The 27,602-nt window shown below is 43.1% G+C and overlaps 1 protein-coding gene across 1 annotated transcript in view; it reads right to left on the reverse strand.

Annotated features, from left to right (window-relative positions):
• PIGR (polymeric immunoglobulin receptor) overlaps nucleotides 1-27,602 on the reverse strand; it is a 41,751-nt gene that overhangs the window by 2,667 nt on the left and 11,482 nt on the right. The window contains exons 9-16 of the mRNA XM_065403422.1: nucleotides 9,253-9,350; nucleotides 7,696-8,034; nucleotides 6,698-7,027; nucleotides 4,413-4,736; nucleotides 3,531-3,845; nucleotides 2,344-2,458; nucleotides 1,203-1,321; nucleotides 399-527 (exon numbers count right to left, since the gene is read on the reverse strand). Coding sequence (XP_065259494.1) covers nucleotides 399-527; nucleotides 1,203-1,321; nucleotides 2,344-2,458; nucleotides 3,531-3,845; nucleotides 4,413-4,736; nucleotides 6,698-7,027; nucleotides 7,696-8,034; nucleotides 9,253-9,350 — 1,769 coding nt within the window. The remainder of the gene's footprint in view (nucleotides 1-398; nucleotides 528-1,202; nucleotides 1,322-2,343; nucleotides 2,459-3,530; nucleotides 3,846-4,412; nucleotides 4,737-6,697; nucleotides 7,028-7,695; nucleotides 8,035-9,252; nucleotides 9,351-27,602) is intronic.

The raw sequence follows: 27,602 nt of genomic DNA on the forward strand, positions 1-27,602 counted from the left end.
CTGCAGTCAAAAAAAGCAGATGTTTTCAGAGAACTATCCATGATGAATGCAAGATCTCTTTCTTGAGTATTAGCAGCTAATTTAGCTAGTTTTGTGTGTGTAGTTGAGATTATTTTTTCCAATATGCATTACTTTGCATTTAATATTGTAAGCACTTCTGGGAGAATCTGTTTTATATGTAATACCTTTAGTCCATTGTAGAAACCATCCAGTTTGCAGTTGCTTGCTAGATACATTTTTTTTTAAGTTTTGCTTTTGCACAACAAAGTGAGAGAAGATTCCAGTATCTTTTCTGTAGCCAGCAGCCTCAATGCAGACTCCTCTTTATATGTACTATCCCCTAGGCCAGTCATTTCTTTACCTCAAGATACGTTATGGGTGGTAAATATGGAACTTACCATCCACTCCTCCTAGCTGGGTCTCCTGCGCATCATGTATGCCCACGTTGTCCTTCGCTCCATAATCTCTGGAATTCTCAAATTCTGACAGGCTAATGTTTGTTCTGTAGCTTCCAACCGAAACCAAATCTGTTAAAAGGGAGGCAGGGAGCAGACATACGCACACAACATTATTTAATACAATGAGCTCTTTTGTTTTATACTTTCAAGGTAAATGTCTCACTAGTAGCCAGACTCTCTCCCTCCCCAGCCACGCACACATCTATTAGCACTGGATGACCTGCAAAAGATTCTGATGCTAGTAGCACTCAGATATTTATCTGAGCCTCTTTGGTATGGAAACCAGGCTAGATGTCTCAGGAGGACAGGCTTTCTTCAAGCTTTCTGCTACTGCCTGATTTTTAGAGAGAGAAGGCAGTAGATCTGAGCACAGGGCTGGCGGAGCGGATGTTCTAATGCCAGGAAGACACAGCTCCCGTTATAGCCTCATTTTCCCTGTCTGTAAAATGGGATGGTGGGAGGGTCAATCAGCTAGATGTAAAGTGCTCTGAAGTACAAAAATATTATTGAGTCCAGCCATACATATACTTTGCCAACAATGTTTTATATGGAGTTGCTTTGTTCTGGGGCAAAAGGCTGGGATGCTGTTCCCACCATTCCTATATGAGTGCTCTGACAGGGGAGGCTCATAGGAGCAGCCCATACCAGTACAGAGACTGTTGTACATGTCATACACCCTCTACCTCCAAATCTATAGTATTCCCTAAGCCCCCTGGAAGGCCAATAAAGAAAGTTAGGACTCACCTGTGCGCTTCAGGAGCCTAAATTTAACAACCACAAAGACTGTAGCAAGGAGCAGACACACAGCAGCAATGGGGAGCAGGACTGAGAGAATCACCTTAGAGCTGTCATGTTCCTGTGAGCTGGAAAGGGAGCAAAAGGTACAGGAAATATTGTATGTTGGCAAGAGTCAAAACAATTAAGAAATAAGATATCAAGATGGCTTATGTATAACAAAATGCAGCTGTCCCTCATTATTTTCTGTAATGAAAGGTATAAATGCTTGTTGTAATTAGGTATCAGGGAGAGAGACCTGCTTGGCTCTCTCCCTCTGCACAATTGTGAAAGTTAATAAAGCTTCTGACTTGCTGTACCCAAACAAAAGAGTGAGAACTCAGTTTTTCTCCGACAATTTGGAGAAATACACATGTGATATCCTTGTGACTTTATATTGCTCTATACAGGGCTGTATAACACAGATGAACCAGCATAGCCTAGAAGATCTATATAGAAAGCTTGTGCACAGTTATGTACGCAGAAATGCTTCACAATGGCAAAATCATGGATGGTCGAATTCAAAATTCAGAATCAAATTGGATTTTTTAGAACAAAATCTTCATTGCATTCACATAGTGATATTCATCTACAGATGTCAGAGCTATTAATAAACAATTAATAAAGCATCTTGACATCCCAATGAGGCAGATAAATATCCTTATCCCCATTTTGGGATGGGTGAATTGGCTTCTCCCGATCCCAAAGGGAATGAGCGTTCCAGGTTCCTGGACCCCAGTGTGCTGTTCTAGCTACTAGAACATATTGCAACCTTTGTACCAACAGAAGCCTTAGAAGAATGAGTATTTGCCAAATGGCATTATGAGAAATGATGGACAAAAGTCAAAAAATTGGAGTTCAGAGTGGATAAACATTCAGAGTTTAGATGATTACCCAAAGCTGAGCCAAAATTTTGATATGGGCAAAATTTTGCTGGGAAACATGAACGGACAATTTCTGACAGTAATTAGTACTCATTGGAATTGAACATATCAGAATACATGAGAACTATAAAAAAAAGTTTGGTTGTAAAAATGGACAGGTTGGATGGCGCAGGGGAATTCTTATTCTTTTCCAAACCACTTTGGAACAAAGTCTTCGATGGACTGACCTTGGTAAAGAGTTGTTATCTATGACCCCGCCTCTGTTTTGGGGATCATTACTATTTTCAGAGTCTGTGTTGGAAATAGTAGCATCTTCAGATTTTGCATTGGGAGGGATTGCATCTTTAGTTTCAAACAGTAGTAGATGGGAGTGGTGGGTTATTTGCATCCAGCATCACAGCAAAGAGAGAGAGAGAGAGAGAAACCAATATATTGTCAGCACTTGATTCATAAATAAGACCATTTTCCAAAGTGCCTAAATCTCTTTTTCAAAATGTTCCCATTGATTTTCAATGAGACTTTGATTCCTAAGTGACTTTTTAAAACAGGAGTCACTTTTACCAAATGACCTCATAAGAAAATCTTGAGTGGTCTTCCTAGCCATGTATTAAAAAGATTGTTTTTAATCCCTAGCTGTGTTAATAGTATGCTCCAGAATACGATTCAAATATTTGATATGCGTATCACCATTTATATTGAATGTTACTTTTTGCATTTCACTCAGCAAGGACACTGCTTCCCTTTCATTTCTAGCCAGTTGCTCTTCCTGGTTCTCATGCATTAGTTAACACAAGGATATTGGGTTTAGGTTTCCAACACCACATGGTTGTGTTTGCCCCTAACTTCCCCCAACCCTCTATCCCAAGAAAAAAATCATCTTTATTTTAAATGTACTGAGATGGAGTTGAGCAATCGAGTTCCCCATCTATTAAATAGCACAATAGTCTTTATTTTCTTGTTCCCTGTGCTCTTCTCTATGTAAACTGTAAGCTTTTTGGGGCAGGGAGTCTCTCTTATGAGCTCAAAGGGACCCTGGTCTTGGCCAAGCCTTCTCAGTGCTGCTGTAATATAAATAATAATAATAATTAATAAATAATAGGGGGCTGAAATGTAAAAGTGGTGCAGACTCAATTCTTTTTCCAGACTTGTTACAGTGACTGGAAAATGGAAGAATGTTGTAACCAATGTGTGAATGAGAGTTACAGCGATAAACGTTGTGAATACCGTGAGATCCTTAGTGAAACAGAAAGTGTGGTCTGTCCTAGGCAGAGGAGATTATGATGTTCTCAAATGCCACCACTTGGTTGTTGTTTCGAGATAGTGCCTCTCAATGGAATGACACCATTATGGGTGAGCATCGTGGCTACAGAGAAAACCTTGCCTGTTTTGTCCTGCAATAAATCCTGAAGCTCACCTCCATTTACTGTCAGGAACACTGCCATGGTTTCCCCATAGTGACCAGAATGGCTCACTCCACACCAATACCACCCTTGGTCTGCCTGTATTACTTGGTCAAAAGTTAGGTAGAGTGTCCTCTTCTCCTTGTCACAGTTGACAACCAGGCCGGTTTGGTTTTGCTCAGAGGAGATGAGAGTTTGGCAGCCAGTATTACGCCACTTGCACCAATATTTCTGGTAAGAATAATATTTGCATGGATAAGAGCATGGTATAGTGACCCGTGTACCAATGACTGCATCAATCTTTTTCGGTCCTGTTAAACCAGGTTGCCCTGTTAGAAGGGAAACAAAACAGTGAGGCTGATATTAATGAGGAACAATTAATATGCAGAAGTACTGTTATCAACAAGGTGTTAACAGAAATATATAATTACTATGTAACTACATGGTACAGAGTGTATCTATGAGGGTAAATGCACCTTATATTGCTTTCGTAACACTTAAATGTACTATATATGCATAAGGATATATGTATCCATACATCCCTATGTACTTTATAGTGTAAATATGGCATTTAAATAGCATTTGTGTCAGAAAAGCTTGAAAAACAGTGAAAATGTTTGGTGGGAAATTAGTGAAAACTTTGCCAAAAAATTTCAAACATTGTCCAAAAAAAGTTTCTGTTGAAATCTTGTACTTTTTTGAAAAATTTCCACCAGCTCTAATTTGTACCTTGAAATGTCAAGCTTTACCCATTAAGATTATGAAGCTAAGAATTAGAAAATAGTTCTCAGGAAAACAAGGCTCTGCTCTTTGATGCTGCTTTGGGAGGAACAAAGATAAAGTACCCATATCGCTTGTGCTGGCAGAGACACTAATCACTACATGCGCTTTCATACCATCTATAATCTTCAGCTCCTTCGTAGATTTCCTTTCCATATCTCCATCCGTCATACACCAGTAATATCCTGCATCCCCTGCTGTCAGCTGGTTCATTATTACCGTGAATGTTCCGTTTTCCGGGTTATCATGCAGGATTATCCTTCCTTCATACGAATCTATCATACTCTCAAGGTTGGTTATTAACTGATTGCATCCATTCTTCCTCCATTTGCACCAGTACTTGATAGTGTAATTCCCCCGTGGATCATAGTGGCATTCGACAGATACTGAACCTCCTATGACTCCATTTATTACGTGTGGTCCCTGGGGGACAGATGTCTCTGGAGATACAAAATGGAACACGTTCTGTTAGACTCCTCTCACACATTTCATGCTGTGATAACATGCATGCTGCATGTGCCTCATGTGGTTGTTTGGTTGGGTCTGTTCCTTATAAAAAAACATTTTAAAGTAAAGTTAATTGCAGGGATGAAATACACCTCTACCTCGATATAACGCTGTCCTTGGGAGCCAAAAAATCTTACCGCGTTATAGGTGAAACCGCATTATATCGAACTTGCTTTGATCCACCGGAGTGCACAGCCCCGCCCCGCCGGAGCGCTGCTTTACCGCATTATATCCGAATTCGTGTTATAGCAGGTCGTGTTATATCGGGGTAGAGGGGTAGAACAGACTGACAACGCTGGTGACTGCAGAACAGAACAGTCACAGCCTGGCCAGTGAGAGCTCAAGTTTCCCTCACACACTGCCTCCTGCCAGCCCCCAGTGGAATAATGAGAGTCTTGCCCCTGACTTCCGTGGACTTTGGATCTGGCCCTTGTGCCTCAATCCTGAACTGGAGGGACCCCCCTAGAAGCCAGAGAGTAGTTCAGTCCTCCACAGACCTGTCGTTCTGTCAAGAGAGCCAGCAAGGACACCAACGATAATGGGCATTTCCTTGTTGATTAAGGTTTAGCATGAATGGTTCATGAGAAGTTTTGGTGTCCCCTTCACTTGGAACCTGTGGAGAAACCCGGGGCACAATGGCATGGCATCAGGCCAAACAATGTCTTCTCCAAACATCCGGGAACCCAAACACAAGTGGAGCAATAAGAGCCACACATACCTCAAGAGGAACAGCAGCCACTAAAGGCAAGTCTACACAAGCTCTGCATCGGCGCAGCTGCGCCGCTGTAGCACGTCAAGTGAAGACAGAAGACGCGCTCTCCCGTCGGCATAATTACTCCACCTTGGCGAGTGGCGTAAACTATGTTGGCAGGAGAGTGTCTCCTGCTGACATACCGCTGGTGTGAACAGTGCGAAACTTGCATCACTCGGAGGGTGGGGTGGGGACTTTTTCACACCCCTGAGCGTCGTAAATTAGATCGACTTAAGCGGTAGTGTAGACCTGCCCTAAGACTGTTAGTGCATCCAACTGAGCATAGAAATACCTTTGGCTTATTGCCTATAGCATCTACTCTTTGCACTTGTGCTTCGGAAACTAATCCAGAATGAAGCAATGAGGCTAATTTGCAGCAGGCAGATTATGCAAAGGGAGATCTCTTCTAACGTGCAGTAGTCTCCCAAAGAAAGTGGTGGGAGCCCCATCGTGGGAGACATTTAAAACTAGACTGGAGAATAGATTGTAGGGAGCGATCCTGGGATGGCTGAGGGGGTAAACTGTATGGGCTCTAACAGGCTCTAACCTTTTCTAAATTCTGTAGTTCTTTCTCTTCATATTGGATCACTATTTCTAAAAATTGCTTAGGCAGGGCAGCCTACTGGTTAGGAAAATGTGTCTGGGTTTTTTTTCTTCTATAGTCTGCATTTAAGATAAGCCAGTTAAATGGGTCAAGCAGGAGTTTGCTCATCCCAAATTTGTAAAGAGAATTTGCCTTTTGCATGGGCCATCATGACCTTCTTTAAAGGCTGGTTCACGGAGAGGATTACAGCCTATCACTGCTACCTACTAATGGAGTTACTCCTTCAACTCAAGCGATAGCTTTTCTGATGAAGACTCAGGTTTAAACCCCTGCTGTCAACACACAATGGAGATTGCAACATAGAGTCTTTGGGAAAGGGACTTTTGTCTTCTTATTTGTCTGTGATGCACATAGGACACTGTTGGTAGCTAAATAGATGAAAACATAAAAGAACAACAAGCACAATTCTTATTCTCTCTAGATAAAATTAAGAGTAACAGTGAGATTTTCAAGGGAAACTCAGACCCTTAGGAAATAAAATATTAATCTCTTCAGACTGTTGGAATGGCTGAAATCTACACACCCTGCCCATCGCTCACCTTGGTAGACATGCACATCCAGTTCTTTGGATTCTCCTTTCTCTCCGTAAGCCCCAACCCCACACAAATATACACCTGAATCTTCTTTCCTCAGCTGGGTCATATAGAGGCTGAATGACCCAGCAAGCTCCTGAGGACTCAGCAAAACTCTCCCTTTGTAGTTTTCGTTAACATTCCCGTAGGTGTCGATGACATTAGAGCAGCCGATTTTCCCCATTTTGCACATGTACTTCCTCTCACTACCATATTCCGTGCCAAACGCGCAGTTGATGGTCACAGAACCTCCCAGCTCGATGTAATAGAGTTCAGCTTCTTCGGGCACGTTTGGACCTGTGTGAATGATAGTCCAAGTCAGTATCCAGAACCCAGACTGTATTGCGGTTTACAACACTCTTCTATACCATGCCCGATTGCACTGCAGTAATCCTACTCTTCTATACTTCCCCAGACTGTACCAGAGTCTACTCCAGTATAGTATACCCTACTGTACCATACCTCCATACACATTCCCATACTTTTCAACCCTGCATCATTTTGTACCAGGCCACCCCATATGCACTGCATTGCAGGATATCTTAATGCACCATGCTTCTGTGCACCATATCATATGCTTCTACACTATGTCATACGGTACTGTTTACTCTCCCATACTACAGTAGACCATATTGTAGTGTCCTGTACTATGCTATGCTGCACCACATGATCGCATATGGTGTTGTAAATTACAACCTTTATTTTTGCTGAGTTAACACTTTCCACTCAGGAGAGTAGATAAATCAAGGAATTTTGGCTGCCTTGAACAGAATTAGTGTACATCTCCATTTTTATATGGTACCTTTACATTACAGCGATGGGGGTGCTAGAAATGCAGAGATCTTGGTTATTACTCAAGGTACCAATCACCTTGCTCTCTTGGATATTGTCGATGGATAGATTTCCCAAACACAATTATTTTTTTTTGGTAATAATAATATAAGAAGCCCCCAGGCTGTAGCTACCCTTGGAAACATCCAGCTTGACTCTGAAGGAAAGACCTCTATTTACGAGACCAATGCCACATTTATAAAAGCCGATGTCCTTTTCCACTAGCTTTGAGATCTCAATGGTGAAGATGCCTTGCTCTGGGAAGTCTGTGATTGTCGCTCTGCCAGCGAAGTCTTGAGCAGTGTAGCCACTGGAAGAAATGACGGTCACACATTGCCGTGTTGATTCCTTGCACCAGTACTTTCTGTCATGTCGGTTCACACTGGTGCGAGGGTAGAAGCATTTCACAGTAACTGATCCTCCCAGCAAACCGGTCACCTGCCTTGGTCCGAATATGGGGCTTGAACTTGAAACTGGCAAGAGGAAACATGTTTCATGTTATTCACCACAAGTCAAGTCATTATTACACTAGCACCCTCAGGCCCCAATGGAGATAAGGGCTTCACTGAGCTAGGCACATAGCTACAAACACAAAGTAAGAGACAATCCCTGCCCCAAAGAGATTTCAGTCAAAATAGCCAGGACAGACAAAAGAAAAATTAAATGACTTGCCCAAGGTCACACAAGGAGTCTATGGCAGAGCCAAAAATTAATCTCCTGTATTCCATCTAGTGCCTTAGCCACAAACCCCTCTTTGTTTCTGAAAGTGCTGTGAAATTTCTGTGGCAATATAGAGTGGTAGTTACTAGTGATGATTAAACTGGTTTGGATGAAGTAAGAACCAATTCAAACCTTCATGCCAAACTTGAAATGAACCTCACTGTTTTAGCTTACTTGGCTTTTTAACGTTCTTTTAATTTTCTTGCAACCTTGGATTTCAATCATAGGCAGAAATACTAAATAGTTGTGAAAATAGTCACTGCTCTGATTATTCCATCCTGGCTCAAAGCAGCATATATCTGAAATCTTGCAAAGCAGTGGGTCCCTGTCAGAGCTAGGCAACTCTTCCTTAATGATGGTTTCATCTGCTAGTTTTGTTGCAAACCCAAAACTCAGGTTTTGCCCATAGTTTCACTGAGGTTCAAGAACCTTTGAGGGGTCGGGGGTGGGGGGGGGCTGAATTTGCAGAGATCCCTGGGGCTGATTTTATCTTTTAAAAGAAACAATGCTAAACATGATGGGTATTATATTATTTTGAGCCAAACTCCGGCAAATTGATTGGGCTAAGCTTTAAATTGAAATTTTAGGTCCAATTGAACCCCAAACTCAAAATGAAACTCGGGGTGTGGAAACCAAACCACAAAATGGTAGAAAGGTTTCTGTGAGCCCCCATGGACAAACACTGCAGTGCATCACACAGCTCTTGTTCCCAGGAGATTTCAGACCAAATACCACACCAAAGAGAGAGAGACCAAGGAATGGGAAAGCCAGGAAATCGGATATATCAGCTGATTTGCCTCTAATCTGAATGGTCTCAAGAGATCAGAAAGGGCTATAAAGAACATTCATCTATTTGGTCATAACTATGTCTTCACTGATATCTGCTATATAAGATTAGCCTTGCACTGACTGTGCTAAATGTCGGCATGTCTCACACTCTTAACTTAGTCACTATTTGGTTAGATACTTACTTCTTGCAGACTCAGCTTGGAGGAGGGAGAGCAAGAAGATGAACACCAAGAAAGTCATTTTCCTTTCAAATGCCTGGTTCCCCAACCTCTCCTGAAATCTGTAAATAACCACATTCGGAAGGTCACATTATTTATTTAGTTGGACATGTTAAATTTTTTTAAAACCACCCGTTGAACTGATCCATGATACAAACACTTTGAGTCGTGAGTTAAGGCACGTGCATGGAGTGTTACCAGAAGCTTAGGCCTATAGCCATTTGTACTAAAGGAAAAACAGTATGATCTAGGGTTCACAGCAGGCAACTGGACCTCAGGGTACTTGTGTTCTTGGCTCTACCGTTGACTAGAAATAGGTCACCTAATATCCCCGGACCCTAGTTTCCTTCCTAGTAAAATGGGGTGTCAGGTTGTGTGGGGTGCAATCCAGATCAGTGAGGGGGTTGAGTCACTACCTGCCCTGTAATCGTAGGTGCCTCAAATGCTATGCTACTGTAACTCCATGCCTGGGATGTTCACAGTGAGCAGCAAACATGCAGGTCACACCCTGAGTGTCTCTCTAGTGGCAGCTCTGATCCAGCAACTTGAACCCAGCAGTCTGCCAGCAACACACCAGTCACACTCCTGGTCTCTGTCAGCCTTGGTTGCTACTTGTAGAGTGACCCCAGCACACTCCCAGTCCTGAATTTTCCAAAATCATGTGCTCTGTAATGTCCAGTCCTCTCCTGGGCAGTTCAGAAAAAACAATGTTTATTTTTCCCCTAAGTCACAAAAGAATATCATAGCTTATTAACTTCACTGAGGCAAATACACCCTTCCATTTAAACACAGCACTGAGTTAGTTTATAGTAAAAAAAAACCCAACTGTATTAACAATAGGACATAGGTTAAGTGATGCCAAGTAAAAGGAATAAAGTTAGAAAGGGTTACCAACAAACACAAGTGAAAAAACACATAGCTAAAAGACAAACTTAATCTATCAAGGTACAGGCTTTGTTTAAAATGTTTTGTCTCACCAATCATTCTCCTTCCCAGCCATGGCTGTTTTTTCCTCTATCAGGACCTTCCACAGAAGTACAAGAGGCTGGCTTCCCTTGTCTTCCTAGGTGAAAGATCTTTGCCTAAGTGGAATTCAGTTCCTAGAGACTTCAACCCACCCTGGTTGAAGGACCCATCCTTCTCAGCTCGCAAGAGCTCTGTTCCCTTTTGTCTGCATATCTCTGCTTATATCTCCCAAAATATAATGACTTTGCTTCAAGAGACAGGATGACTTCATTCTTCCCTTCCTGTGGGCTTTCCATCTCCCTGTATGTAAACAGAACTTCCATTGTCTTGATTCCACCAAGCGTACTTTACATAGGAAACAGGTAAATAGCTATTACGTTCCCTCCTGTCCGGGAGAGACCTGTTTCTCCCTTTGTTTGGACATAGACTGTAAAGCCTTATATCAATGAGTATCCATAATTCCTTATATAGTTTTAATACATACATTTTATGATGATATTAAACACCAGTGTGTCATTAGTTTTCATAAACACCTACTTGATACACTTTAATAATACAATAATATTGTATACAATCAGTTGATTCAGTTGCTTATCACTTGAGGTTCACCCCCACCCCCCATCTTTATAGACCAGTGAACCTTCACAATGTAGTTTCTGGAAAGTAAAAACCCAGACCAAGCTTCTCTCTCCTGCTGGGGGTGGGCATGTTCTGCTGTGTCCTTGCCTGCTTCGTAGCTTTGTTTATCTGTGTGATGGGGTGTCGTCCTCCCCCCCCCCCACACACACATGTGCCCTGAAGGGGTTAATGGAGGCCAGATAGGCCAATTAACCTATTAGGCTGAAGGCTGAGAGGAAAGCTCTAATTAGGGGAAGCTCACCTGTGCAGGAACAGGAGGGGTTTCTATAAAGCCAGGGAGCTGAGAGAAAGCAGGGGACTGTAGGGAGGTAGTCTGTAGTCACTCCCTTGGATTTGGGGGTTATAGAGACAAGTAGCCCATGGTGACTCCCTAGGAGGAGAGAATAGAGAGGCTGGTAAACCCCAGAGATGGGGGAGTGCCGGGGTAAGAAGCAGCCTAGTGAGTAAGCGGCAAGGTTGGGGACTGAACTGACCTTGGTTGTGTGTGGTAGGGTCCCTGGGCTGGGACCCGGAGTAGAGGGTGGGCCTGGGTTCCCTTACCCGCCACTGGGGAAGTGGCACTGGTGGGGCAGTGAATGGAAGACTGCCTGGGTCACTTTGCGAGTGACAGAGACTTTGAAGAACTATCTCCTGGACAGGAGCGGCGCCAGGGTTTTTGGCGCCCTAGGCGGGGGTCCTTCCGCGCTCCCGGTCTTCGGGGCACTTCGGCGGCGGGTCCCAGAGCGAGTGAAGGACCCGCCGCAGAATTGCCGCCGAAGACCCGGAGCGCGGAAGGACCCCCCGCCGCCGAATTGCTGCCGAGGGTGGCAAAATGCCCCCCCCCCCAAATCCTGGTGCCCTAGGCGACCGCCTAGGTCGCCTAAATGGAAGCGCCGGCCCTGCTCCTGGAAGGGGAGAACACCGAGTGACCTGGCTGGAGGGCCGAGTCACGGAGAGCAAGAAAGGGGCTACAGACCAGATTGAGAGAGAGAGTGACGGCATACAACCGAGGAAGTAGCATTGACCTGGCGAGCTATTCCCCAGAACAGCCAGGAGGAGGTGCCAGACCTGTGGTGAGTGGAGTGCCGCATCACAAACTGATATGTAAAAATGGGCCTTCATTGTCTCTGCCTGAAGACAGGGCTGGTCAGAGAATCAAGTGGCCATTCCTTTGTCTAAGGTACACAGTGCTTATGCATTGCTAGCCACACACATTTTAAGAATATAATTTTAGCACATATTCATAACATTTTGCACAAACCCTGTGTATACATCATGCCAAGAATATTAATGCTCAGTGAGTTATTGGTTTTCCAATGATACCTTACCTGACACCTTTTTAGATACAGATTGTAATCATGGTTGAGTCGGGGTACACTGAATTGATCAGGCCAGCTGAAACACCTAGCCTGATACCATTAGGCCTCTAGCCATCTGGCATCAGGATGTTCTTAGAGTCATATGGGGATAATCATATTTACCTGCCTCCTGTGGGGTATTGCTATGCAAAATGATTTAATGTGTTAAATTCTTTATTATCTTTGCATAAAAGTCACTATAGTTTGTAGGCCTGCTACAAGAACGATTGCTTGCAAAGGTCTGACTTCCATCCATTAGAGGGCAGTGGTATCATACAGAAAGTACCGTCTAGTGTATATTCCTATCTACGGTGCAATGGCATTCTAAAACAATCCAGTCTGGGCAGTGTTAGCACATGAGTTTCTATGAGAATAAATGTACTGTAGATCTCTGCCCAGTTGAAGGTTCCCATGGATAATTTACTCAGGAGAACAAGGCTTGGACCACAGCATTCCACAATGTGATGTTAATTATTTTTGACTCTTGGTACAATCTTTGTTTGGAAAATGGATTCATCTGGTGGTGTTTTCTGTTCTGGAGACACTCTCTGTACAGAGAATGAGTGAGACACCTGGATTCTGTAACCCCAAACAGTCTGTAAAAGCCAATACTTTTCTACAACAGTTCAGTATTTGTAAGGCCTAGTCTTGTATTCAGGATGGCAGCCTGCACTATGGAATTACCAATAGAGAGTCCTGTGGCACCTTTAAGACTAACAGATGTATTGGAGCATAAGCTTTCGTGGGTGAATGCCCACTTCGTCGGATGCATGTCGAAGTGGGCATTCACCCACGAAAGCTTATGATCCAATACATCTGTTAGTCTTAAAGGTGCCACAGGACTCTCTGTTGCTTTTTACAGATCCAGACTAACACGGCTACCCCTCTGATATGGAATTACCTTGCTTCATGTTCCCTTCTGCCCCTCTTAGTTCTTTTGTTATGAAGATCACCTCAAACTTCCTGTGTGTGTGTATAGACATCATTGTGCTAAACCACTGCTCAAAGCAAAGAATTAGGGCTTGTTGACACTTACAGCGTTACAGCTGTAGCACTTAGTGGAGATGTTACCTACACCAATGGGAGAGCTTCTCCTATCAGCACATGTATTCCACCTCCCTGAGAGGCAGTAGCTATATCAAGAGGAGAAGCTCTCCTGTCCACATAGCACTGACCAGAGCAGGAGTTGAGTCAGGATAACTGCATCGCTCAGGGATGTCTATTTTCCACACCCCTCACCGATGGACTTATACCAACATCGGTTTGTAGGGCATACCAGAGCTCAGTCTTCTCCAAAGGACAAATGGGCCAGATCTAACCCCCTCCCCCAAGTTTTAGGTTTTAAAAATCCAAAGCAAAATCTGGACCCACACTTTTCAGATGGCTCCTAGCCTTATTATGGGCTGAACGCAAACCTAGATACAAACACCTCTGAACTTTGAAGGGGCGGGGGGAGGCGAGAGTAGGGAAGCCCGACTGGGATCTGTATCCAAACTCTTCAACTTGGGCCCATTTTGGAACAAAGCCCCTTTTCAAGAGTTTGGTGCCTCAGTTTCTCCCTTCTGCTTTTTAACATTATTCACCCAGCAGGAAGAAAGATCGTTCACTTGGCATCACGTTGGTTGCCAAATCCATGCCTTAAAAACCTGCTTCTATAGCTCCTGTAAGACTATATTGGATTTCTGACCATTGGTCTTCTTCCTTTTTCAATCACAGGTGCAGATCTAAACAAAATTTTCCTTTTTTCCCCCCACCCCTTCCTCCTCAACTTCTGATGAGTCAATGGGAGATGCAGGTACTCAACATTTCTGAGAATTAGGTTTAAACTGCGGAGTACTGGTCACACCCCATCTACCATACTGTGTCCACTGCTACATAGCATCCAGCCAGGGGAAGACAGAGTAGGGCCCCAAAAATGAAACCAGGTGTCAAGGATCAAAATTCCAAACATCGGGACATTAAAACGCTCCTAATCAAACTGTGCACATCTTAATCTGAGTCTGTCTATAATTCATATGTTTCTCAAACCTTCATATGTCCCAAACCTTTAATGGTTTGGATGGGCTTTAGAGTGATGGGCTGGAGGGAACTGGGTTCTTAATATTTTAAACCAGCTTGCCTATCACTGAATGTGTGTGTGTGTGTGTGTATGTGTGTGTCAGGCCATGCATGATCAATGACCCATCAACTAATCCAGGGAGCTGTGGTGTTTCATTGTTCAGTTACCAAGAATATGATGGGTGCCAAGAAAAGTTTGTGCAAATAGCCAGACTGGTTTATTTTCTGGGCAACAGGTGACAGGCTTTATTTTATAAGGGGTTTTTCCCAGCAAAGAGAGGGTTTTATTTCCTCCTTCAGATAAAAGGTGTTCTGTTGTGCTTTCTTTCTCTTGCTGTGATATCTAATTGCTCAATGGCTACTTGTCTGTAACTAATAATTAACTCCTGGAGCATGAAAAATGCCCGTAACTAGCCACCCCCAGAAGAAGCTGGTAAGATAAACATGACCAACTCAACACAAAAATGGGCCCTGCTTTTTGCAACAGTTGCTGTTTTTTATTGGAGCTGGCCTTTCCAGCCTAGGAGAGGTGGGGAAAAAGGCCAGGACCCCTCACCCTTCCTCCTCCTCCTTTTACAAGAAGATTAAACAGCCCAAGGGAGAGGTAGTGGGAGAGGTGAAAAACCTCTGTGGAGTCAGAAGTTAGGCTGACTTCATTGCAAATAGTCAATCATTCTGTGGTTCTTTATGGTCAATATTTGTTGTTAGGTAACAAAGGAACATCAACTGTGGTCTGTGAGCTCCTTGGAACACAGCTGTAGCCTTGTTCAAGGACAGCTAGAATGTAGGAGCATATTCTGGTTTGTGCATGTGTGTTAAATTGCATGTGTGTGCATAAGATCATGCAAGCATCCATGCGTCCATATCAACACAGGTGCACGTGTGCGCGTTCATGTGTGAGCACAACTATTCACATGTGTAGGTAAACACATTTGTGATCACTGAAATCATCCACTGGGTTACTGGCAGTCAAATCCTATTAGAGTCTTAGTTTGATTCCTTCACTGCAAACATGGCATTTATGGAGAATTTCCCCCAAGTAACAAGCCCAAGCAAGTACAATCAGCTGTTGCGTAAATTGCTCTTTGTCTGGTACCTCCATGGCAAGAGTGAAGGTTAGTCTCACTGGAAACCCCCTTTTCTCCTGCTGCATATTATGCACTGCGCCCAGGAAGAATGCCATTTCCCAGGTACAGACAAATGGCACAAACAAGCTTTGCTGCTATGTCTACAAGACCCAGGCGCTATCCAAGATGCTGGAAGAGAATTTTATCAAACCTTTGTTGCTGACAGGGCTCTTCCTTCATGTTGCTTCCGAAGACCATTTGCTGCTGGATTTGCAGGTACAGTGTGAGACTGAACATCAGGCCACCCACAGAAGGGAAATTAATATAGTACTGGTGTGAAGGAGAATGCAAGTAAGTACCATTGAAATTCACTAAACTTTACTGCTTGTGCAGACAAGAGGCCCTTGAAGGGGAGAGAGGGTCAGAAGATGAAGCAATCAGTTACTGTTTGCCGGGCACTGTCAAAGGGACTTCAGAGGACTAAAAGCAAAGTGATATGCCATATATATTGCATTCTGACCAGTGATGAAGAGGGTTTATAACATCCATGGTGTGTGTTTGGTTTAGAACAATGAGTATGCTCTAAACTTTTGTTCTTGCTGCTGCTGCAGCACTTACATAAATTTGACGTCTATTGAGAAGTGCACCAACTCGAACACTCGACTAAGCCTAATGAACATGGTGGTAGAGTATTGAGACTGGTTTCTGTCTAGTGAGGTGTTTGTTTGTGCCCAGTCTGTGCACTACAGCCCATTTGCATAGGTATCTCGTAAAGGTTTTTATCATGGGTTTTCAGGAGTACAAGAGGAGAAAAATAGTCTTTCCTTGATAGTACGTATCAGGATGAAATCTTGGCCCCCGCTCAAGTCAATAGTAAAATGCCCATTGACTTCATTAGAGCCAGGATTTCATGCCAAGTTTCCAAAATAGTGTCATCTGCACCTCTGTTGTGAACATAGGAATTGTCAGACTGGATCAGACCCAGGGCCCATCCAGTCCAATATCCTGTCTCTGACAGTCGCCAGCACCAGCTGCTTCAGAGGCAGGGGCAAGAAACCCTGCAGTAGGCAGGGATGGGATCACGTGCCCACAGGGGAAGTTTCTGCCTAACCCCTCATTAGAGGTTGGCCTATGCCCTGAAGCATGAGGGCTTATATCCCTTCCAAATGTTTCTGGTGAAAGATGACCTTGATTGTGCTGAGATTTGGAAATGGTTATACGTATAATTAACAACTCTACTTTGCACTTTGATCCAAAGGTCTCAAGGCACTCTGCAAACTTCAATTATGTCTACTGACATTTCATGTGAGTTTAGTTGCAATAGGCGGATGGTTGCCAGTGGTGCTGTGTAATTAAATGGGATAGCCCTTTATTTTTCTCATTCTTACCCCAGCTCCTCCTTAAAGATAACACCCCTGTCCAGACCGACCACTTCTCCAGAGGGATTCTGATCCTTCTCAGATAAGGAAGAGCACTTCTTGGCAGATCAGGGTGGCCCAAGGAATTGTGAATGGGATAGACCCCTTCACCCATGGGTCATCAGGTCAGATACATCTTAGGCTGGGACTGGCCAAAAGTTTGGTGGCTCATGTGCAATGAGCTGGGGAGGGGCTCATTCCAGTTATTGGTGGAGAAAAGCATGCAGCCCACCTGCCATACCTGCCCCCTTTGTGGACCGTTTCAGTGAAGAGGCCCAGGATTGAATGGACCCTGGAGGCTGGACTGTGCTGTCTCCCACTGATGGGCTCACTCTAGGCCAGGTGTGAGAAATGTCAGGGGGGTGGTATGTTGGGCGGAAGCTTGGACTGCCACTGCTTGTGCTGTATCTATGCATACGGATTGAGGCTATCGGTCTCCAGGGCTGCCAATCCAAGAATCTTCCACCAGCATTAAAAATCACTTGTCAAAATGCACTTAAAAATAGAAATATTAAAATCACAGAGAGAATCTGCATGGAGGGAGTGAAAGAGGCTGGTAAGGAAGGGATGAAATGAAAAGATCTTGTATCCCCACTGTGGTGGGAGACAGCAGCAGAGGCGTAGCGAGCGCCCTCCGTACCCTCCAACCGGAGGGGGCCCCGCAAGGAAGGGGGCCCCTAAAAGTGGCAAAATAAATACCGCATTCCAGTTTCTGCATTGTAAGGGGCCCCGCCCGGACATATGTTCGGAGGGGGCCACCGTTCGGAGGGGGCCACGTTCTTTGTTGCTACGGCCCTGGACAGCAGGGCTGCCACTGTGCAGGGAAATGAGACCAATATATGCACAATGCAGCAGGAGGAAGCTGTGGTGCAGAAAGTGTCAACTCCGGGGCTGCTCGCCGGCAGGTCTGTCTGCATTCTCTAGTGTTTTCTTCTGGTTTGCACTGCCTGGATGTGCAGCTGATTGAAGCTGCTTTCTCTCTATCTCTATATATAAACAGAAAGCAAAATGTTTGAAGAAAAAACAAGCTGTGCCAGTTCCCACTGATACTCTTTGCCTCTCAGCAAATAATTGGCATGGGAAAAAACATATGGGTAGGCTTGTTTTATCTAGCAAGGCACAGGTGTGTGCTGGCCCTGTTTGTAAATTCCCCTCTGCAAAATTCAAAGGTCAAAATCCTCAGCTGATCTAAATTGACAAAGCTTCATTGAAGTAAATCATCTACTCATTTACATCAGCTAAAGATGTGGCCCATAATTTTTATTAAAGGATATGGCTTGTGTTTTGCTATTAAGGTGGAGGGGGGAATCGGATTGTGCTTTTATTTTAACGAATTAATTGCATTACAACCATGGCAGCACCCCAGAACTGTGCATTTTCCAAGTCCAAAATACCAAAGCTTTGGATTCATGCAACAAGATGAGGCAGGCACTATTTCTTCATATGTGTGTGTAAAGCACCCAGCACAATGAGGCTCTGATCCTGATTGAGGCTTCTGGACATTATTGTAATATTAATAACAAGAACCAGACCGTTGGGTCATCTAGTCCGTCCCGCTCACCCTCCTGGCCAGTGCAGGATTGTTCCTGACAGTGTATTTTCTATTGCTTTGACCAATCTAGTTTTAAACACACCAAGCAATGACCTCTCCACCACCTCTTTTGGAAAGGGCTTCTAATATGCCTCTGTTCCACACGGTAATAGAATCATTCTGATATTCGTCCTCCATTATCCTTTTCTTAATGCTCTGGGATGATTTCTAATTGTCACCATCCTGAGATCTCCAGAGGAAATCAAGCAAAAAGGCAAACAAGAATGTTAACAGCTTCACCCCCATGGCCAGCCAATATAGACCTCACCAAGGACGCATAAATGCTATCGTAAGGGGAATATGAGTCACTCTTGTTAAACAGACTAGACCATTGGTGTGAGCCAATGGTTATAATGGCCTGTAAAATACCTCTTTGCACTGTTTTACTTGGATTAGACTGAAGTTTATTCTACTCTGCAAGAAGGCAAAAAGCCGATTAGATATTTGCATACGAAACTTTCTGATCTCTTCCTGGTTAAGGGCAAGAATTTGGACTCCAGTCCAGACAGTTTCTTAATAGTGAAAAGTGCATTATCCATGTACGTGGAGATACAAGAGCAGTTTTTGTGAAGGATTTTGTTACCTTCCACGGGGTTCTCATGGTGTACATTTGGACCTGCACACTGTGTACTTCTACCTTCCAGTGATTGTTCACCTGGGAGAATCTGTCACTGAATTCCCCCTTAGCCAAAACGAAATTTACATTTGCATGAAACATATATTAATCATCTGAAAATCTTTGTTTCCAGTTATTGTCCATGTTCTGCTTGTTAATTATTATTTATATTGCATTAGTGTGTCCGAGCCCATTCATGGACCAGCTCCCCAAACACGGAACAAAAAGACAATCCCTGTGTAGGCCTGGGACCTAATCAACCCCCCCCCCCCCCATATTAAACCAGCCTTGCGTGAAACTCAGGGATTTCACTACTGCTGCCGATAAAGAATTAATCTATCTAGGCTCTTGTAGGGTGTCCATCCTTGTAGATGCTGATCACCTGTGAGAACAGCCTCTAGATATGTGTTTGCATTAAAACCGCTCATTAATCTATTAGCCAAAAAAAGGCTAATTCCCTCATTAAAACATTAGTGGCCCATATGTACCACTAAAATTATAGGTTCTATCAGCAGCGCTATTAGAAGCGCTATCTTCAAGGCTTTTTTAGTACCAGTGGGACATAAATATTTACTAGCAACTTGATGTGTGACTCAAGGTCTCCGAGTGTGATATGCCTCTTTTCAGAACCCCCTCCCCCCAAGTTTGTATCTTTTGAATTGCAGGTGCGTTTAAAGCAACTGAAGATGGTCTACTGCCCACAGTCCAGCTGCACCATTCCTGGAATCTTTGTGGCGAGTGAGGTCTCCATGATCCCAAGAATGCTACAATTGTTTTAGGCCCACTTCCCCTGTGTGGCAGATTTCTGGGCCGCAGTCACGAGAAATAGACGTGTCCGAAACTGGGAATGGGCGACAGGGGATGGATCACTTGATGATTATCTGTTCTGTTCATTCCCTCTCTGGCACTTGGCATTGGCCACTGTCGGAAGACAGGATACTTGGCTAGATGGACCTTTGATTCTTATGTTTTTATGTCACTTCTTCCAGGGCACAATACAATAAATGTAGCCAGTGGAGAAAACTGGATGAAAGAAAAATGTGACGGCATCACCTGGAAAGCAGCAGTGCAGCTTTTAACTGGAAAGAAGAGCTGCATGGAAGGTAGCCCTGCTCACTAGATCTGATTAGAGATTTAGGAAGAGTGTGTTTCTGTGGTTAGAGCAAGGGATTGGGTGTCAGGACTCCTGTCTTTTCTCAGCTCTGCCACTGCCTTTGTGTGCAACTGTGGATACATCTGTGTCCCTCAGTTTCCTCATCTGTAACATGGGAACAGTAATGCATACTTGATGTAGGTAGTATAAGAATCTGAAAGGGCTGGCTAAGAATAGACTACCTTCACTCAAGGCATGTTGCAAGTCTGAATTCACTAATATTTTTAAGTGCTTTCAGATTCTCAGTTTAAAAATACTGTAGAAGTGGGAATATGAATCTTTCTTTGATTTTAACTTTGTAGTCCTTTCTATCTTTGTATTTTTCTTCTTGCTCAAGTAAAACAGTAAGAAACCTTTTTAAAAAGTTGCTCCCAGGGTTGATCTCCTGATCTCAATTATACCATTATTACTCCATTGACACCATTGGAGATGCTCCAGATTGCACTGGTGCAACTGAGATCAAGATCTAGCCCCAGGATTTCATAAGAACTGGTAATCAGCTGCTCTTGCTGCAGAGGAAAGTGCCAGAGCTCCCTTCCAAATTCCATTGACTCAGCTCTGTGAATAAACCCTAAGGAACTGGTATATGCTAGCAGTACAGATAGCCTGAGGCCAGCAGTCTAATCCATTAGTCATTAGCTATTGCTCTTAACAATGGCTGTCAAGGAAACATTACTTGATCATTAAAGCATTAAAAACACAGTGTACAGTTTGTAATTTTACCAAATGCACTTTAAAAAAAAAAAAATTGCTGCTCTCAGGCTGGTCACATTCACCAGAAACATGACCAGAATTAGTCCCCTCCGTGTAGAGGAAGGGTTTTCTTTATTGCCCATTTGGAATGGACTTTTTGTATCTGCTCTAAAGTATTGAGGCGCGTGAGTTGGAAGGAGGCATTAACGGCTGCAGCAAAGCTTCCCAGCATTGAGTAGCTAATCATGATGGTGGCAACTTTCCTGAGTGTTTAAAAATTATTAGTGGGAAAGTTCATCGCGTTTTGCTGAATTTTGTGAGTGTTTTCTAAATCAGACTGTTTCTCTTCCCTCACTTTTGCCTCAGGTGAAAATGGAAGTGGTGCTGTATTGCACCTTGAAAGAGTATGAGGAAAAATGATTTTTTGGGTGCATCACAAAGTAGTAGCATCCGTTGGTCTTTCACTCTCTTTTTTCCAAAGCAAGACCTGTTCCAGACAAAGTCAGTCTAATGTGATTTTATAAATGTAATGGATAATGCTACTTCTAGAGATTCTTGAGTTTGTAGGCTCCTTCAACATAACTCAAAATGGTTGAGATAACAGAGATACAATAGAATAAGAATGTTTCTCCCCCCCCCCCCCCACTGCCTTTTAAACCGATGTGTACCACAAAGCAATGAGTAAGACACAGCAATGCAGTTGCCTGGTACAGACACAGATAGTGACCTCTTTTGCTGAGCCATAGTCTATATGCATCCTCAGAGGTTATATCATGAGTAAGGCTAAGATTTTGTCAGGGGTATTTTTAGGAAAAGTCATGGGCAATAAAGAAAAATTCACAGAAGCCCGTGACCTGTCCCTAACTTTTACTCAAAATATCCAATGGGGAGCTGCGGAGGTCTCTGAAAATCACGGATGCCGTGACTTCCGCGACCTCCGTGACAAAATCGTAACCTTAGTCAATGAGTAGGGATATTGAGGGGCTATTCCCTACCCTTTTTTGAAAGTTGCCACAGGCTCTTCACTTTGCCCATGCAAAGTCACCAGAAGTGGTCAGATCTAGACTTCTCTTGTGTACAGAAGGATTCTGATTACTTAGCTGCCTTGTAGAGTCCTTTTGCTGCAAAAGAAAAAAGGAAGCAGGATGATAATTAAGGAAGAAAACCCAAGCCGAGGGTCTGACCCTGCAAATCTTTACTAGCCCAAGTAGATTTTACTTGGGTGAGTAGCCAAATTCAGTGGATACAACTGATCTGTTTGCAAGCAAACTAAAAAGAAGATTGAAGTGCGATAAGGGAACATTCTTGACCCAAATCAGCCTCCGAGAGAGGCTTTGACTTCACCACAAGTTTAATTTTATATTTAGCAAACAAAATTTTGCTCTTACAATGGATTTATAACAAATAACTGACTATCGAAGACTCACATTTGTCAGCCCTACAGGAGAATAGGGGCTAAAACCCCAGAACCAAATGCTGAATGCCTTAGTCACACCTTAGCAGAGTTCACTTAGGTAAAATATTCATTGAAGTCAATGGGATTTTGCCTTAGTAACAACTGTAAGATTTAGTGGTTCCCTTGAATTTACTAAGAATTAGAGTATTCCAGCAGAGCCACTTCACAAAAGAGATAATGAAAAAACTGACTAAATAAGACGGGATCTCGGGGTCAGGAGAATCAGTGGCATGAAGAGGGTAGGAGGGTAAGTTTGCTGATGGTGAGACAGTAAAGCTGTAAGCAGAAACAAGACAATGAGAACCCGGTAAAGCAAGAGCTGCATTTCATTCTGTCTCCTTTTACAATGTGACTAACGTCTAGCACTTCTGTATTTGGTAGTGCCTTTTCTTCGGAGGATCTCAACGGGTTTCTTATGCACACATGAAGAATATCTGCACCCCTTTGAAGGTAAATATTACAGCCATTTTACAGATAGGAAAACTGAAGCAGAAAGTGGTAGTAACTTTCTCATGGTCGCATTGGAAGCCACTGGTAGATCGCCCAAGAAGCTTGACTCCCGTTTCTGGATTATAATTACTAGACCACATCCCATGCAATGTTACATTCTTAGGTTGTGAGAATTCAGCCAATAGGCTGCATTGGCAATATTCAGATATTAATGTAGCAGATATTAATGTATTAATGTAATTAATGTACTGTATTAATGTAAATCAGATATTAATGTAGCAGATATTTCAGTGGGATCACCACCATGTGCATTTAGAATGATTAACTTTTATTGGCTGGAAAAGGAAATGCAGCAAGTCCACAGGGATAGAACATTTCTAATGCATTTTATGGCACTCTGAGTAAGCAATTCATCATTGCCATCCTGAGCAATCACAGCCATCCTGAGCACCTTTAGAAACGAGGAAATACTTCAGGTTCTGAATATGTCCCTTTATGGTGTTGAATGAATAGAAAATAAATAATCATCATGAAATTGTGATGCGCTAAACAGAAAGTGTCCCAGGATTTATGATAAAATTGACTATTTGCCTGTCTTAGGGTTTTCTATAGCACCCGGGACCTTAGTATCTACACACTGTATGCTAAAATACACATCCTAATGTTTGGAATCATTGTAACATGTATAATCATCATAGCATGTTTTAGGAATTGCACTCAGAAGATTTTCACCATAGAATATCAAGTGACTAACGTCAGACAAAGACTGAAATTCACAGTACCAGGAGGGCAAGCTCTCAGATGATTTGGTCTCGTGTTTAATCTAAAATGTGTCACACTGCAATATACCATTTTGCCATGTCTCAGATATTTGGGATTCTTACAGTTCCCATGTCTCTAGTTTTCTGTTGGTTGTATTTGAGCTGCCTTACTTGCAAAGGGAACAGAATGATAAGTTGAATGCCATTAAAATGTCAAGCAAGAAGTTCTTTTAATCCAAAAATACTTGCTGTGTTGCTACTGATTGCACAATAAAAAGGTTGACAAAAGTAGCTATTGCACCAGTGCATATATTTTAGGATTAAATAAAGGTAGATGCTGTTTCTACATACTCTAAATGATAACACGGACTAATAATTTTATTAGCATATTTGCTGGGCAAAGTCAAAATGTTGTGCAGAAAAAGCCCTTCTCTGCTGTGGTATAAATGGGATATATGATGGTAGAGGGTGCAGTAAACTTTCTATTTTCATGGCTTAGGGATAATAATGTATTACCCATTCATTGACTGTTTCCACCACTTCCCATATCTCTGCCTATTGTGCAAACATGATTGATTTTTAGAGCCCACCAAGGGAATTAGCTACACAACTCCCACTGTAATTAGCAAGAGCTGGGTAACTAAACTCCCTAGTTGGCTTTAAAATCTTGGCCCTTTCTACACTAATGATCCAAAATGCTTTAATAATCTGATAATGATCTGCAATGTTTTAGATAATTACTGTAGAATACAGTAGCACTTTTTAAATAAAGAAGTATTTTGTACATTTCCCTGCAGACAAGAAACAATAAAAATCTTGGGGCCAATCCTGCAGTCCTGACTTCTGTAAAACAAACCAAAAAACCCCATTGAAATCCAGTGTCTCTGTCTGTCTATCTAGATTTATATATGAATAAGGCTCCCTGAATTTATTCACACTGGAAATCATGCTTTAAATTATTCTGCTTCTCCATGCCCCACATGTAGCTTACAAGGGATTTCATATTTTAGGGAGACGAATAATAAACATTACTCACACTCACTGTTGGTTCTGCAGACTATTTGGGTGACTTCTTTTCTCTGTTAGTCTGGTCACTTTAACTCTGCTTCCATCTCCTCAACCGGACCTCTGAGGATCCTGTGTGTGTGGGTATGTCCTGCCTCCCTCTGTGCAGTCAACAGGACACTGAATTCTGTAAGAATTGAAAGTGATTTAAATACTCCTCTCAACTCTAGCCCTGAACTTCTACCTGTTGAGCCTTCTTAAAGGAATATCCTCCAAAAATGCAGGCAGGTAGGAATATCCCATGTGACTGTTTGTTCAAGTCTCATTTTAGTTTTGCTGATGTGTTGTTTGTTTATTTACATTGTCGTTTGCTTTTTGATTAAATGGTGCAATCGTACTCTGGTGGCAATGCAGTTATTATTGGACGATGTGATTACTCCAGGTGTGGGAGAGTGCATGTTTGTGACCAGCCCTCTCTTGACGCCCATGATCAGGGGAAAGAATCTTGGAGTGGTTTTTGAGCCAGACTTAAAGAAATGCCTAGGCCTCTCCTCTTGCTCGCTGCTTGCTGGATAGGCTCCCAAAGCGTGGACTTAACTGGGCCACCCACACAACAATGTCCAGCCACCTTCTTTTCCCCCATAGGTGCAGGCTTTTCTGGGCCAGCTGCAGGAAAATGGCTTGCCTTCTTTCATCTGCCACTGGAGTTCCCAAATGGGGGCCCATGGAGCACATGCTGGTGGCCTGCAGAGAGCTGACTGACCACATGGTGTGTGTGGTTCCTCTTTCTCATTTCAAGCTGCTAAACTGGATTAAAATAAGCTTAAAAATACATTAAGAACATAAGAACGGCCATAGCTGGTTAGACCAAAGGTCCATCTAACCCAGTATCCTGTGTTCCGACAGTGGCCAATGCCTGGAGCTTCAGAGGGACTGAACAGAACAGGTAATCATCAGATGATCCATCCCCTGTCGCCCATTCCCAGCTTCTGGCAATAAGGAGCTAGGGATACTCCAAGCATGGGGTTGCATCCCTGACCATCTTGGCTAATAGGTCCATCAATGGCTACCTTTCCATCCCCCTTCCATGTTCAAAACCTGAGCACCTGAACTTTCCAAGATCTAACCAGTTCCCTTAAACCCAGAGAGGTCACTGGGGGACACTGCTATTTACTTCTCTCCATTCTGAAAACTGGCCATTTATTACTACCTTCTGTTTTCTGTCTTTTAACCCTTTACTGATCCATGAAAGGACCTTCCCTCTTACCCCATGAGTGCCTACCTTTCTTAAGAGCCTTTGGTGAGGGACCTTGTCAAAGGCTTTCTGAAAGTCCAAGTACACTATATCAAATGGATCACCCTTGTCCACATATTTATTGTTCCCCTCAGAGAGTTCTAACACATTGGTGAGACATGATTTCCCTTTACAAAAGGCATGTTGACTCTTTCCCAACAAATTGTGTTCATCTGTGTCTGAAAATTCTGTTCTTTACTACAGTTTCAACCAATTTGCCTGGTACAGAAATTAGTCTTACCATCCTATAATTGCCAGGATCACCTTTGGAGCCTTTTTTAAAAGTACTTACGTACTTTCCTAATGTTAGTCACATGTAAGCAATTGCTGAAGTTCCCAGGGGCCTGTTAATTGATTAGCCATGGGAAGGCAAGTGGATTCCTCATCATGAATGGGATAGGATGTGTCCATGGATCAGTCTTTCCATAGTGGCCCATGCTATGAAAAAAGTCTGAGATTCCCTGATCTAAAGATCAGGTCCTAAAAGGCTCAATTGAAATCCTAGGTACAGAGATTCCCAAAGACTTCTATGGGAGCTGGATCAGCTCAATGGTACAGTGCTGTTTTATTCCAATTTTGGGAAGCAGCCAGTCCCCTCCTCCTGGTGGGCCTTGGTATTTGCAATGTCACACATCTTTACAACACAGGCCCTTCTGGAGATGGGGGCGGTGCAGTCCTGAACTGATGCGCTGCTAGCTGTTCAATCAAATACATTTCCCGCTCTGCATCCAAATAACTTGCACCCTCACACCTCAGCCCTCGTGTACTGTGTGGAAGCTCATAGAGCTGAGATCTTCATGACTCACCTTTGGTGTCATGGTGCTGTCATTCAGCAATGAGGGGAACTGGTGGCAGAGCAGCCTCAAAGAATAACAAGATGAGATGGAAATAGAGGGGAGAGAGACAGGGAAGAAGAGAAGGGGGGAATTAACCTGTGCCAGCAGGTTATTTTTTTTCATGAAGACAAGTTACCAGCAGTTTATATGAAGTGCACTTGATGGAACTCATACTGCTTAGTCACCTTTGGTCATTTCCAGCTCCACTGCTCAGTGCTGAGAAAATTAGGAGATCTACATTTGCTAGGGATCAAGTTTTTCAGCTCTTCAGAAAACAATGTCTTTCAGTCTTTTCCAAGAAGACCCATGTAGATCGCCCTTCCAAATCAGCAAGGCTCTGCAGCGGTGCAAGGCTACCCACCCACATAGCCCTGATGGGGCCGGACCATGTAGGCAGGCAGAGATTGTCCTTACTTGCATTGTATACAGTGATGAGTACTTTGTGAGCGCTTAACAACTGAAAAGAAATAAACAAAAACTCTGCTGCCATCTTAACTATGGAGTCTTTACTGCTCCTCCATGAGAGGGAGGGATTAGGCAAAGATCTCTTGTTAAGTAAGGTGCTATCGGAAACCCAACCACATGGCAAACTAAAATGATAAAGTATCCCTTTGTGAGGGATCAATCATTAATTTGCTCTCGGTATGGACTAATTGTTTTTAAACCATGATTTCCTTTAAGCTGAAATGCAACCCTAAACTTTCACTATTCATTTCCAGAGAGCTATAAGCAGAAAGTTTCCCAGATGTAGCAGAGGAATTGTCACCACACAAGGGGAGCACTGTTTAATTTTTAAACAACATCTAGGCCATCTTGTTTGGTTTCAGTCTTACCAAAATCTGGGCTCATTATTTCTCTGTAGACATTTCCAATCAATCTCTTTTGTTTTGGATGTCTACGTGCCACTGCCCTATGCTGTCTTTCCTTCTCATTGTTGTTTGCCCTGAGGAATAGAGTTTTTAAGAGCATCTGTG

The sequence above is a fragment of the Emys orbicularis genome, chromosome 4 (assembly GCF_028017835.1).
Source record: "Emys orbicularis isolate rEmyOrb1 chromosome 4, rEmyOrb1.hap1, whole genome shotgun sequence".
NCBI lineage: Eukaryota > Metazoa > Chordata > Testudines > Emydidae > Emys > Emys orbicularis.